The following is a 14,592-nucleotide window of genomic DNA, read 5'->3' as shown; positions in this document are numbered from 1 at the left end:
CAATATTTTATCACAGCAAAAATAACGGAGTGCTTGGTATGCCTTGACAGGACACTATTTGATATTAAGCCACTGAAAGAGCATGCTGGATTTTTGTTGTATTTTAAAATTGTGTGAGCAAATCTCCAAAACACTTAAGACATTGTTGATTAAAGTATTGGCACCCTTGATTTTAACTGTCTCGTTTGCCTGGTTTTTACCAATCGCTCCAGAATGGGAAAAGAACAAGAAGCAACCAGGGTGTGGATAATTCTGGATGTGAATTCGTAACTGTTCCATTCTGTTCTGTCTGGAGGAAAAGTGTTATCAGGTCTTTATTATATAATTTAATAAGTGGTGTTGGCTGCAGGATCACAGTATGAAGCAGTTCTCGCAAACTCAGAAGCTTCGACCAAACCAGAAAGATTAAAACACATCACCGTCTGTCTGAAAGTCTTGGAAGTGCCTGAATGAAAAATAGACAGAGACAGGATATCATGCAGTTAATCCAGATTTTGACAAAGGCAATAAATTCAAACAGACCAAATTCAGCGATCTTGACTCGCTACAGCGTCAAAACAATCGTCTGCGCTTTGCAGTCTTCGGCAAACTCCCTACAAACTCGCCAACATTACTCTTTACCGTCTTTGCCTAAGACGAGCGGAATTGAAACCACCTGTTATTCCACGTCTTGGGCACGTGAGATCTGTTTAAACAGCGTGCAAATCTGGCCAATGTGAATTATGATTTCGGGATGGATATGGTTTACTGCTGCTATTTTTGTTTCCTTTGTAATCATCATCCGCCTCGGGGAAGAACATCATTATACAATCCGTCTCAATCGGAGTACTTGACTCTAAGCACATGGAGGAATTATTATCACTACCCAGAATTCAGCTCACCACAGAAAGAAAGAAAAAAAGTGTAGTGTGTGTTTTGTTTCCGCTCGTGATGGAAATATCGGTCATTTGGATTTAATCTGATTAGTGAGCGCTTTGGACATGTGTTCCACTCCGGCCAAATTCCCTGGAGCATGTGGCTCGATGCCTAAATACTGCCAATATAAAGAAGACCACTGCTGTTTGGGAGAGTCTCAGCTCCAAGGACTTCCAGGCATTTCTTTCAACACACTATCAAAAGATCTAATGGGGATATGCGGAGAGACGCAATGACTGACAGCAAGATGAACACGATTCAAGTTTAATTCAACTGAAGAAATCTGATAGAGTAATAAAAACTACCACCTGCATGAAAGACAGTGGTTTTTGGCTGATTTTATTGACAGAAGCTACTGAATTGTGTTATATTTTAATGCATTCTGACTAATGAATTGAAATTATTTAACTTTATTCAGGTATTTGTGTTCCAAAACTCCCAAATCAGATCACCCAACATTTCTAATTTTTAACTGGTTGAAACATGAGGTGGTTATCATCCCCCTCTCTCATTATCTCTAGCCGCTTTATCCTTCTACAGGGTCGCAGGCAAGCTGGAGCCTATCCCAGCTGACTACGGGCGAAAGGCGGGGTACACCCTGGACAAGTCGCCAGGTCATCACAGGGCTGACACATAGACACAGACAACCATTCACACTCACATTCACACCTACGCTCAATTTAGAGTCACCAGTTAACCTAACCTGCATGTCTTTGGACTGTGGGGGAAACCGGAGCACCCGGAGGAAACCCACGCGGACACGGGGAGAACATGCAAACTCCACACAGAAAGGCCCTCACCGGCCACGGGGCTCGAACCCGGACCTTCTTGCTGTGAGGCGACAGCGCTAACCACTACACCACCGTGCCGCCCGAGGTGGTTCTTGGAGGAAAAAAAAAAACCTGACAGGTTCCTTGAACCAGCACCAGCACCAGGTCAATGCAAAAATGGGATATCAGTAACTCAAACACAAAAGGTAATTTCATTCGGTGTGAAAAGTGAAACAGGTTGAGTTGTGCTGGTGCGATCAGCTAGAAAAGGAAAAAAAAAAACAACTCATATTGGAATCCTACACAGGCAGAAATATTCCTTTAATGCACACCATGTGTGCAAATGCTATTCATCATTATAGGGGTGTTTGGGTGCCAAAACTTATTAAAGATTTTCGCAAGGCGCCGCGGTTACAGTACAGTCAAAGAACGACTGTCAAGAAGATGAGATGCAGTTGTGATTATCTATTGTTCATCCCTAGTAACCACTTTGCACCACGAGTTGGCCTAGTGGTTAGCGTGTCAGCCTCTCGACCAGGAGATCGTGAGTTCCATTCGTGGTCAGGTCATACCAAAGACCATCATAAAAATGATGCCATCTGGCAAGGCACTCTGCAATACAGATGCGAGTGGGGAGTCAAACTCTCGCGGTTATCAGAGGACCAGCCCCTCACTGTAACCCTAGCTGTATAATAGGCGAGAGATTGGCAGCGCCCAATGTGCCTTTAGGGCCTGGTTAGTACTGGGACGGGAGACTGCCTGGGAAGACCAGGTCCTGGCACAGGAGGATCCTTGAGTAACCTTCATCCTGGTCAAGGTGAATCCAGAGCTTATCCCAGAAATAGTGGGCATGTCCCACTCTGGATGGGATGCCAGTCTATTGCTCGATACCATCCATGCATTCATTCACACCTAGGGGCAATTCTGAGTAGCCAATCCACCGAGTATGTGAGAGTTTGGAGGAACCAGAGAACCCAAAAGAAAAGACATGAAGAAATTCCGTACTGACAGTAAGTCGAGCTCAACCATGCCATCCTGTCGTAAATATGTGGAAATAATTATAACCACATCCATAAGCTTGTACGATTTATCCTTGGAATCTGGTTCACGGAATCACAGACCACCTCAGAGGTCTCCTTTGTACCTCAACGTTTACCACCAGCTTCTCCGTTCGCATTTATACAGTACGTCAACTGTCATGGGGCAGAATTGCATTTTGGGACCAACATCTGCGCCAACATCTCCACTACTTCTACGTTTGGATTTCTCATGACATTGACTGCCAACAACCACGACATCAGCAACCGAATCACTAAACACATCATGAATATTTCAGTATAAACATATTTAATGGTACAGGGTGGCGTTTTTTTTGAAGCTGATGAACCTGGATGAAGAGGAGGAGGAAGAGGTTACCACACATTCCTCCATGTTGTTCTTCAAGATGGATGGAAACTAAGCACAGCATCATTCATCAGCTCTCTACGCTTCATTACCCTCAGTGACAGCGGCCAGACCTGAGTACTTCCCTTCACTCTCCACTCTCCAATCCTACACCACCTACACCACCTTGATGAGGGCTTCTCGAGCTCTTTGGCTCCTTGTACTGTACGTTTCTCCTAATTAATGTTGTCTAGGAGAACCATCATCCAAGATCATCTGGGTTGTAACAAAGTGCGGGGATGGTTTGGATGAGATGGAACGATGGAACTGGTGGGGGTTTTTAGACAGCCTAATCATTCTCCTTAATGGACATGGAGACCTTGCACACCACACTGTCTGGGAACTGATATATTTCCTGAAGGGGATGAGTTTTGACTTTTTTAGTTTCTTATAAAGATTTCCTGCCTTAAATGAAAGATATTTACTTCTGAATGATGAGAGGTTTGGTGATGGATGCTAGTTTTGTTTATAATTTTTATGTTTGGGGTGGTTCACCATGCAAAAATGGCTGCATTTCAGGAAGTATATCTTTTCAGCCCAAGCTATAATTATAATGGAAAGCTACTTAAACTGATATTTTCTTGTCGTTACTCTATTATTAGCTTGTTAGAAATATATTACGGTCGCTTTTCCACAATGATAAACATACACGTTTACCAAAACATGGCCTTTCTTAGAAACTCCAGCAACGCTCCAAACTACCAAACTGTACTTTTCCTTGTCATGACTGTAGTAGCATCAAGAGGCATCTTTTTCATAACTTTAGTAAGGAGCTTTTACTTGGAAACTTGAAATATAATATAACTTTATATAAAAAAGCTTTATCCTACATTCACACTACCAATAACAAAGCCATGAGGGATTGTTCATTTCCTATGTACAATTTTACGCAAATTAGATAAGGCTACGGCCACACCACGGCTTGCAATGCTTTATGATGGGTTATCGATGAAAAATTAAGCGTTTGGCGGCGATGATTCCCCGAGCTTCGGGAAGTGTTCCCATACCCATCTGTGAGTATTCGCCACTTAATTTGCTGACAAAAACATCGCTACCAAATTTCAATACATGCACTGAAATTTTTCGTGACGTTTTTGGCCACTCGTGAGGTGGAGACATGCCAAAAAACAATTCGTGAATCTCGGAGAACGTTCGCCGTACGTCGCATAATCGGTGGCGATGCTACCAATTTTTCATCGCCAGGTATTCGCAAATTAAACCCATCACAAGCTGTTGTGTGACCGTAGCCTAAGATGCAGTAAAGCGATGAATCCAAACAACTGGCTCGCCTGATTCCTCGGACCAATCCTATGACACGTGGTTTTCTTCAGTTCCGCACTCATAAGTTCAGTTCCAACCTGCATCTCTAGCTACCATTTAATGTCTGACACGCAAAAATGGAAGAAAATCTTATAACTGTGTTTTCGTCTTACTCGGGCATGTGTGAACTCTCATTAATTGTGCTAGACGTTACAAAAAAAAAATAGTAGACCTGATCATTCATGGACAGGAAATGTAGCGAGAGCATTTAGCTAGCTTTACTAATCTGTTAAAGGTCTCCTTGCATCGTTTTTTCATTAATTGTGCGGTGGTCTCTAGTATGAATGAATGCCCTGTGAGCCTAGTCTGGCTAACGCAACTTCAAAGCTCTGCGAGCATTGGTCTGGCAAAGATATTAAGCCCAACCGTTTCCCAAAGCGCGTGGTTGACCCGCCTCCCTGAAATGCCTCAGTTTGCTACTGGTCGAAGCCAGAAAAGGCTGTGACGAAGCTTAAACCAATCACATCACTCTTTCCTCTGACGTATGTGATGCGACGGAAACTGCTTGAGTAACAGGAAGAAGATAAATACCTCCAGGGCTGCTCTTTGCTCCATTTTCAATGAGAACTTCCCGTTGAATGCTTTCAATACAGCATCTACCGCTGTGTCAAAGGCTTGCCGCTGCTCCATGTTCGTAATGTTTCTAGTGAATGAAGCGCTTCCGGCATAGATTCTGTAAACAATCTATGGCTTCCGGTCGCAGTTCTACTACGTCACTGCCTTGAACACGCCTCTACCCAGGGCCGTTGGAGATGCTCAAAGTTGATTGGCTCCCGATTTTTCGGGAGCTTGGAAGAGCTGGAGATAGCTTGCCTTGCCAGACTAAGCTCGCAACAGGCCCCCGTGTTGCGTCACACTTAGGATGGGCGGGCCCAAGCTACTGTGAGCCGGTTTTGGTGAAAAAAATGCTGTGGTTCTCCTGTTTCAGGCTGTTCTAGTTTGGTGGAGGAGCGGGTGGCAGGAGAACGACAGGATTTCAGCTCTTACTCATTAATATTCATGACATGTAAACGTGTTACCTCTGATTGGCTAACAGCACTGTGACGCTACCTCCAGTGGGTCAGAACAAGCGGATGTGGGTGTCTTTGTAAAAACTGTTTTGATTGGCTATTATGGTCTCGACATCGATGTTTTGACCAATAACAATGTAGATAACACAAATTTTACATCACATTCAACGAGATTTAAACGAGACTAAAGATGGCGACTTACAAATAATGTGTAAACATTGTTGGAGTTAATAAAGTTTGAACAGCATGAAGGAACATACCCCAACCCCCCGAAATTAATAAAAAAAATTCTCAACGGATTTGGCATAATATAAAAAGGTCGTTTTTTACTCAGAAAAAGCGGAAATCCGCTGAAAAGCGGAAAACTCTCATCCCTGCCTAGCTTGTGACCATGTCATGCGTGCTAACGTGGAGAATATGAACATGCTATTTTGTAACAAAAACCTTCGAACAAAAAGTTCATGTTTTACTTACAGCTTGTGAGCTGGTGGTCGATCGTCTTGACGGTACAGATCCAGGTATTAAAAACAACCTCGAAGCAAAACCACTACTGAAGGTACCGAAGTTTGAAAAGTCACTGTGGTTGAAATGATCAGAACACAGTACTAACGCTGCATTATACTTCGCTGGTGGTGTTCCAAAGATAAATTCCAACCATTTCTTCTTCACCTCTTCTATCTTGGGCAAGAAATGCAACGTTGATGTGTTACTGCCACAAATAACACAGGGACGAACTTGTTCAGACATGTTTTCGACTTGCTGTTAGGTCCTCTTCGTTAGCTACTGACCAGATGGGCTCTGCTATCTCTCCTCGCGCTTAAATCCGAACTTGCTTCCCGTGGGCAGTCGCAAGCCAAGGTGGGCGAGGCCATGAATACTAATTTTCAAAGTGACGTAAGTTCGTATGGCTTTTTCAGATTCGCTCGTTTTTCCAACTATTTTCTTTCATAAGCTAATACAGGGAATGGGAGTAGAATTACATTTTCACGTGCAGCATGCATATGCAACTCGGAGTGAACTATCGTATTTCAAAAAGAGCCAGTATCACTGGCGCCATCTGCGGGGGGGCACGGCCCTTTTTGACCCCCCCAAAGATAAAGTTGGGGGGGCAAAAACACCCCAATAATGAAACGTGAAAAAGTAGTAAACAGTACAGATGAATTCATGTTAACTGACGATTGAAACCAACTAAACAAATAATAGCCTAGCTTTGAATGCAAAATAAGTAATCTATAGAAACGTCACCTAAAATGTTATGATCGGACATGACCCGCCCCCTTTTCCACTTGCAATATTCCAATGGTTGGCAGTGAGTGATTGACAGGTTGCACTCCACAAAATTTACACTGCGTAGCACTAGGCCTATGCGGCCCAGGCAAAAAAAAAACATAAATAAAATGGTTCGTTGCGTAGCAACCAAGGCAGCACTACTGAGGCGAAAAGTTCTGTGTGGCCTCCCGCAACCGTTTTCACTGAACAGTGAACATAGAAATGAAGCAAAACGGACAAGTGGATTATCCGAACCAATAGGCCGGCAGCCACCAGCAATGAAGGTGATCATGTTGTGCAGAATTTGGACACTGAAGTCTGTGTTAAAGCCGATGCGGATATATGAGTTTAACGCGCTTAAGCCTTTTTATGGAGTATGGTGCACGGTTTTTTTTTTTTTGCACTATTCTTGTCAGTTGTCTGCCGAATTCATCTCAAAGAAAATTGCATTAAACTAAATTTGTTTATTGAATAAATTGTGTTTCATACAATGTTTAAAGTCGTGAGATTTTTTTAATGCATCATAATAAGTTATCGTTAAAATGGGCGCTTCCCACTTGCAACGGTGAATAGTAATGAATGAAAATGACTTACAACTGAGTCTTTGATATTCAACTACATACACTGCCGACGTCATGACGTCATGGTGCAAGAACATAATTCTGACCCCCCAATGTTGACATGAAGTTGGCGCCTATGGCCAGTATTAAACGTTTTTGGTGGAATGGCACCTTTAACGATGCTAGTATTGACTACTTTCACTTACCCACAATGCTTTGTGCCTTGGGGGGTAACCAGGCGCTATATTTGATTACTAAGTCAGATAACCTCAGTCATTTCTTTGAATTCACATGAGGGAAAATGACTTTTCCTGATTTGAAGTTTTATAGAATACTTAAACAAGCTAAAAGCGTGGGTTAGACAGAATTCGCCGTCAAAATTTTACACCGACAGACAGCACATAACTGTGTTCTGCATACTTTAGTGGTGGAGTAAAGCCTGATGATCCAAGTTACGAAGCCTAGAACCCGTCTGTCTTTGTGTTTAGTCATAAAAAGTGTGAAAACCAAGGACAATGACGCTCTGATTCCGATGGTACCAAACTTTACTTTCCCTGGTTGCATCAAGTCACTTGTAATTTGATTTGTCTCTTGTTCATGATACTACTGTTGTAGCTTGTGTGGGCGTCACCTGTCCAGTATTTCATTAAGTTACAATTGCTGGGTTTCGCGTGACGTCACATCCGCCTCATTAGTTATTCAAAACTTTAGCTGGTGGTCTACCAAAGCTCAGTTGACAAAGCGTTTGTACGGAGAAGGTCCATCGCTCGCATGAAAAATGCCTTACGCTTGCGTTGTTTTAGGTTGTTTGAATCGATCAAACCGTGAAACTGATAAAAGTTTCTTCAGGGTTCCCCGTGAACTAATAAAAAAGGGTGAACAAACACAGGATTTCACAAAAAGGCGTCGAGAAAGGTGGCTTTTGAACCTCTCAGTGAAATCGAAGGGAGCCGAGTCGAAGCGCGCTCGAGTCTGCAGTGATCACTTGGTGAAAGGTTTGTATTTCCCTCTCAGAAAAACAAGGACAAGTCAAAGAACTGAAAAGGACGACTTTCTTGAAGGATCAACTCCCAAAACAAAGCACAAACGATGCAGTGTCAGTAAGCCGACATGTCCTTCGCCTTTTAGTGTTTGTGTAGGGAGATCGAACGTAGTATTTGACCCTGTAGTCCAGCTTCCTCTAACAGCCCAAAGATCGTCGTAATCCGGTAGCATACGGTTTGAGCTTGAGAAAAATCAGAGTGAAGGAAATCAAAATCAACTTAAAAAATAAAATTTTCAAACACAGTCCTGCTGTGTTTACAGTACGTACTTGACTGAGTGAATTCCTTGCTTGTGTGTTCCCGTGCACGAAGCGTTTTGTATTTTCTTACGGCTTTCTCGTCGTAACCAGCACCCAGCCAAAACCATTTCACTGTTGATCTTTCTCAGCTCTTCTTCCAATCTTTTACCTTCTGCAGGTCAGTAATTATTGGAACACCCGTGTTGACAGATGAAGAAAGCTGCTGACTCACTGTCACCTGAAGTAGATATGTTCAAAGCGTTCGATACGATATTTACAATCATTTTTTTACTGATTGATTTCTCAAAGTCCACAGAAAAGGCTTTGCAGATTTCTTTAAGCTTTGGTTTAGTTAGTTTTGACATTTCTTTGAAAGGTTTGAGGGAGATTTAAATCTGAAAGATTACTGTCAGTGTGCGAAGCCATGTTGTATTATGGCCCTTTTCCACTACCCTTTTTCAGCTCACTTCAGCCCGACACGGCTTGCGTTTCGACTACCAAAAACCAGCACGACTCAGCTCGCTTCAGCCCTGCTTAGCCCCTAAAACTCGCACCGTTTTGGAGTAGGGCTGAAGCGAGCCAAAGCGAGCCGAGTGAGGTTGGGGGCGTGAGCAGACACTCCCCTGTACACTGATTGGTGAGGAGGAGTGTCCTCACATGCCCACACACGCCCCGCGAGCACGCTGGGATCTGTAAACACCGCAAACCCGGAAGAAGAAGAATTACGAATTACGAGAATTTCTGAAGCCTTATGCGCCTCGCCTCATCTATACGCTCTTGCCAGTATCTGTCCGCGTTGTCGGTGACAACAAGCCACAGCACCAAGACCAGCAACACTAACGACTCCATGTCCTCCATGTTTATTGTTTACTATTCAGGTCGTGAGACTACCGCTTAAAAGGTCACTGATGTCACTGTTTGCGCTGCTTAACGACATCACCTGACGTCCACCCACTTTCGCTAACTCCACCCAATGTGTCCACCCACTTCCAGCCAGCACGGTTCAGCGCGGTTGTAGTCGAAATGCAACTCCAACAGCCCGACTCAGCACCGCACGGCTCAGCCCGACTCAGCCGCGTTTGTAGTGGAAAAGCGGCATTAGTTTGTTTATATTTTGGTTACCCCAAGGCACAAGGCATTATGGGTAATGTGAAAGGAGTCAATGACGCGTAGCGTAAATCAAACATAGCGTCACGTAAAATGTATTTTGTGTAACTAGCTAGCTTTATAAACTCCGTGGACTGTAACTACTCCTGTTTCTCATTGCTGGGTTTCAGTCACGTGACTTTTCTTTGCGGTTTTCCCGGAAGTGAAGTAGCTGGTGGTCTAAACGGCTGCCGTGGTGCAAACAACTAGTGATAACTTATCAGAGTACGCTCGTAATCTAGAAGCCACTGCTGGCTTTAGATCTATTCAGAAGATTGCTATGTGCAATGGAATCGACCCCTACAGTCTGGGAAAGAAGGATCTGTCATACGATCTCGAAAACTACCCTTCAGTCGAGTTCCCCGACATCTCGAACTATCTGGCGTTGCAGACGTCCTTCTACACCGCAAAACAGATGAAAGCATGGAAGAGTATGGAGGCTTACAACTTTTTTGCATGTGTCTGGGTAAAGGACCTCGGGATCAAGTCGCTGCTGAATGAATCCTGGATTGTTTTTGCCCGTGTACGTTTTTTTTTGAAGCTTTTCGTTCACATCTTTACAACAAAGCGCTGCAAGTTGAAGTGTAAACAAACAACAATTGGCTTGATTCTCACTTGTGTTGGCTCTTATCTCTCAGCTAAATCGTTCACAAAGATCATCAGAAACCCCTTGAAAGACCTGGATCTTATGCCGCTTTTCCACTACCAACGCGGCTGAGTTGGGCTGAGCCGTGCGGTGCTGAGTTGGGCTGAGTCGAGCTGAGTCGGGCTGTTGGAGTTGCATTTCGACTACAACCGCGCTGAACCGTGCTGGCTGGAAGTGGGTGGACACATTGGGTGGAGTTAGCGAAAGTGGGTGGACGTCACGTGATGTCGTTAGGCGGCGCAAACAGTGACATCAGTGATCTTTTAAGCGGTAGTCTCACGACCCGGATAGTAAACAATAAACATGGAGGACATGGAGTCGTTAGTGTTGCTGGTCTTGGTGTTGTGGCTTGTTGTCACCGACAACGCCAACAGATACTGGCAAGAGCGTATAGATGAGGCGAGGCGCATAAGGCTTCAGAAATTCTCGTAATTCGTAATTATTCTTCTTCCGGGTTTACAGTGTTTACAGATCCCAGCGTGCTCGCGGGGCGTGTGTGGGCGTGTGAGGACACTCCTCCTCACCAATCAGTGCACAGGGGAGTGTCTCCTCACGCCCCTAGCCCCACTCGGCTCGGTTTGGCTCGCTTCAGCCCCACTCCAAAACCGTGCGAGTTTTGGGGGCTGAGCAGGGCTGAAGCAAGCGGAGTCGTGCTGTTCTGAGGTAGTCGAAACGCGAGCTGTGTCGGGCTGAAGTGAGCTGAAAAAGGGTAGTGGAAAAGGGCCATTAGTTAAACAAGACGGAGAAGTGATCACGGCGCATTGTAACTGTACGTCTGGGGAAGAATTTTGTCGCAACCTTCATGCATCTGGACTTTGCGAGGAGTAAACAAAGAAACAGCTGGGGACTTTAGCGCTTCGTGACTAAAAAAAGTACCGTAAAATAACGACACATAGCAAGAAAAGTACTTGGAAAACACTAAGGACAGAGCTGAGAGGGAAATACAAACCTTTCACCAAGTGATCACTGCAAACTCGAGCGCGCTTCGACTCGGCTCCCTTCGATTTCACTGAGAGGTTCAAAAGCCACCTTTCTCGACGCCTTTTTGTGAAATCCTGTGTTCGTTCACCCTTTTTTATTAGTTCACGGGGAACCCTGAAGAAACTTTTATCAGTTTCACGGTTTGATCGATTCAAACAACCTAAAACAACGCAAGCGTAAGGCATTTTTCATGCGAGCGATGGACCTTCTCCGTACAAACGCTTTGTCAACTGAGCTTTGGTAGACCACCAGCTAAAGTTTTGAATAACTAATGAGGCGGATGTGACGTCACGCAAAACCCAGCAATTGTAACTTAATGAAATACTGGACAGGTGACGCCCACACAAGCTACAACAGTAGCATCATGAACAAGAGACAAATCAAATTACAACTGACTTGATGCAACCAGGGAAAGTAAAGTTTGGTACCATCGGAATCAGAGCGTCATTTTCCATGATTGTATTTATTAACCTTCACGAGGCACGAGAAAACATTTCAGACAATCTTCAGCCTGTGCTATCGTAATAAGAGCAATTACAACGTAGCCCAGTGGGACGGAGCTGACTCCACAGCGCAGACCTGATGTCTATGAGCACCGGCTCTGTGTTTAGCCGTCTGCATGTTAGCTTAAAATTGCCGTGAGTAATCCCCTTAGTTCCGTCCTCGTATTAGCCCCAAATTCCAGCAGCCGCGACATGATTTTCTGAGCGGCCCTGTGTGCTTTGAAGGACACTCATAATTGCAGGCGCCTAATAAGCCGACTCTTGCAACAAGGGCGTTTTGAGTCTGATTCAGACGAAAACCATTACTCTCAAATTCATCTTAATAACGGAAGACAAGCCAGGAGCAGACTATTTGTTCAGCTGATAGAAACCCCACACCTGCCATGGCCCCCTGTCCCTCCACCCATCACAGCCACTCATCTGCCCTGTGAAGCTTTAAACGCAACACTGCAGCACTTTCCCTCCCAAGGCCTTGTGGTAATATTTCAGCGCTAATACTGCACACAGAGCGCTTTCAGTGGCGGAAATATCTTCTGCAAGAAGTCTGACATGGCTCAAGAGAAGACCAGGAGACATGGCAGTTTAAGGAAAATCTGACTATCAGACATTTTTATATGAACGTTCTTCAAAGGTTCTTCAAGGGTTCGCTTTCTCATCGGTGTTGGTGCTTGACTGTTTTTTGAAGATTCTTCAATCTTCAAACATTTTTGTACATTTTGAGCATGAGCTTCACCCACCTGGGAGAAGTTCAACCCATTCAGAGGATGGCACTGCTCCTCGACCTTCTCCACAGCTCCTGTCTTCTTCTTCATCCTCTCCGCCTCCTGCGCCAGGTAAAGGTCCAACACAGGAACGCCACGCGTCTTAATGTCCGCCTCGGTCAGCGAGTTCACCATAAGCATGACCCACACGGGCCGTTTGCGCTCCCAGTTTCCTGCAATCGCGTTGAACAGGTAATCAGCGTACAAGCCCTTGCCTCGCTGATCCGGAGTCATCCACGATGGCATCATGAGCTTGACGTACTCCAGGTGCCTCTTCAAGCGGCGGTAAATGTCTCTTGGCAGAACATCCTGCAGGTTCTCGCCCTGCGGTAGCAGCTGGCACCGCGTCAGTGCTGAAATGGTATACGGGTCGGTGAGATCCAGCTCAAAGTACACTATGTTGCTCTCCTGGAAGGCTTTTTTGGAGTTTTCTGGGATGTAGTCCCAAACCCGTGTGTAGGGGACGTGAATGGTGCCGTAGAAATACGACGGCGGGTCACGCTTAATGGTCCACAGGAAGGAGTTGAGCTCGCTTTGCTGTGAAGAAAAGAGTGTGATCAGTAATCATGGCTCCTGTGACAAGTCCAAGTGATCTGAAACGTGGCGTGTTATAAATATAAAGCGTTATAAAGTGTGCTGAATTTCCGAAAGACTCATTAACCCTGTCTGATTATTACTCTGGTAGAGTAATATTATACAGTCGAGGCCTCACACACTCATTGTCATGGTGATGTGATGTGTGATTTTGCACAATATCGGAAAAGTTCCCAAATATTGGAAATCACATTTTTTTCCAGATGTTTATTGGAAAGTCGTTAATTATCCAAATAAACTGTTAATATGTCATTTAATGCAAAGATTAATGAACCCTGCTGGACATCTTTACACTTCTCATCTCATCTCATTATCTCTAGCCGCTTTATCCTGTTCTACAGGGTCGCAGGCAAGCTGGATCCTATCCCAGCTGACTATGGGCGAAAGGCGGGGTACACCCTGGACAAGTCGCCAGGTCATCACAGGGCTGACACATAGACACAGACAACCATTCACACTCACATTCACACCTACGGTCAATTTAGAGTCACCAGTTAACCTAACCTGCATGTCTTTGGACTGTGGGGGAAACCGGAGCACCCGGAGGAAACCCACGCGGACACGGGGAGAACATGCAAACTCCACACAGAAAGGCCCTTGCCGGCCCTGGGGCTCGAACCCAGGACCTTCTTGCTGTGAGGCGACAGCGCTAACCACTACACCACCGTGCCGCCCACATGAGTAATATAAGTGGTTAAAACATATCAGGAAGAAAAGACGCATTTTGTTTGTTTGTTTGTTTGTTTCCTGGTTAATATGTTTAAGAGGTGTTGCTTTAGTGATATCTGTATTGCTTGAGATGAAAAAGCACAAATGGATACCAATAGGAGAACGTGAGGCCACTTAATGCAATTTGCCTTCTATTAAAAACAAACAAGCAAACAAACATCAATGCAAGTAACTAACTGTGATAATTTTATCTGATAAAAAAGTGGCAAATCTACAACATGTCACATTATTATTATTGTTATTATTATTATTATTATTATTATTGTCGTTGTTGTTGTTGCATGTTTTGAAATGGCACAGTGTAACTTTTTTGATTTAAGAGTAAATATATTTGTTGATATAAATTATGCGTAAATCAGAAAACAAGACTAAATTGCATGCAGTGTTGTTGTTGTTGTTGTTGATTGTTTTGAGGAAAGTAAACAGCTCGTGCTACCTTCCTGTTGAGGTCGCAGCTCGCGCTCGCGCTCCACTGGCTGGCCTGCAGGAGCAGCGCGAGGCACGCGCGCAGGAACGCGCACCGCGTGAGCACCATCGCGGCTCCGCGCGCTTCCCGCTCCCCGCTCGAGCTTCCCGCGGCTGCTTGTCCCGCCCTGTCCGCTCTCAGAGCTCCGGGGTGACGGGAATCCGGTGAACGGCCCGGTGCGTGTCCGCCATGCTGCC

The 14,592-nt window shown here is 44.8% G+C and overlaps 1 protein-coding gene across 1 annotated transcript in view; it reads right to left on the bottom strand.

The window, feature by feature from the left end:
* trabd2a (TraB domain containing 2A) overlaps positions 1-14,592 on the bottom strand; it is a 172,688-nt gene that overhangs the window by 157,800 nt on the left and 296 nt on the right. Inside the window, exons 1-2 of the mRNA XM_060913286.1 lie at positions 14,366-14,592; positions 12,583-13,143 (exon numbers count right to left, since the gene is read on the bottom strand). The exon at positions 14,366-14,592 is cut by the window's right edge and continues 296 nt beyond it. Of these exons, the coding sequence (XP_060769269.1) occupies positions 12,583-13,143; positions 14,366-14,464 (660 nt within the window). The 5' untranslated portion in view covers positions 14,465-14,592. The remainder of the gene's footprint in view (positions 1-12,582; positions 13,144-14,365) is intronic.

Source organism: Neoarius graeffei, chromosome 28, assembly GCF_027579695.1.
Source record: "Neoarius graeffei isolate fNeoGra1 chromosome 28, fNeoGra1.pri, whole genome shotgun sequence".
In the NCBI taxonomy this organism is placed as follows: Eukaryota; Metazoa; Chordata; class Actinopteri; order Siluriformes; family Ariidae; genus Neoarius; species Neoarius graeffei.
Note: the sequence above shows the minus strand (reverse complement) of the source record. Positions and strands in the feature narration are given on the sequence as shown.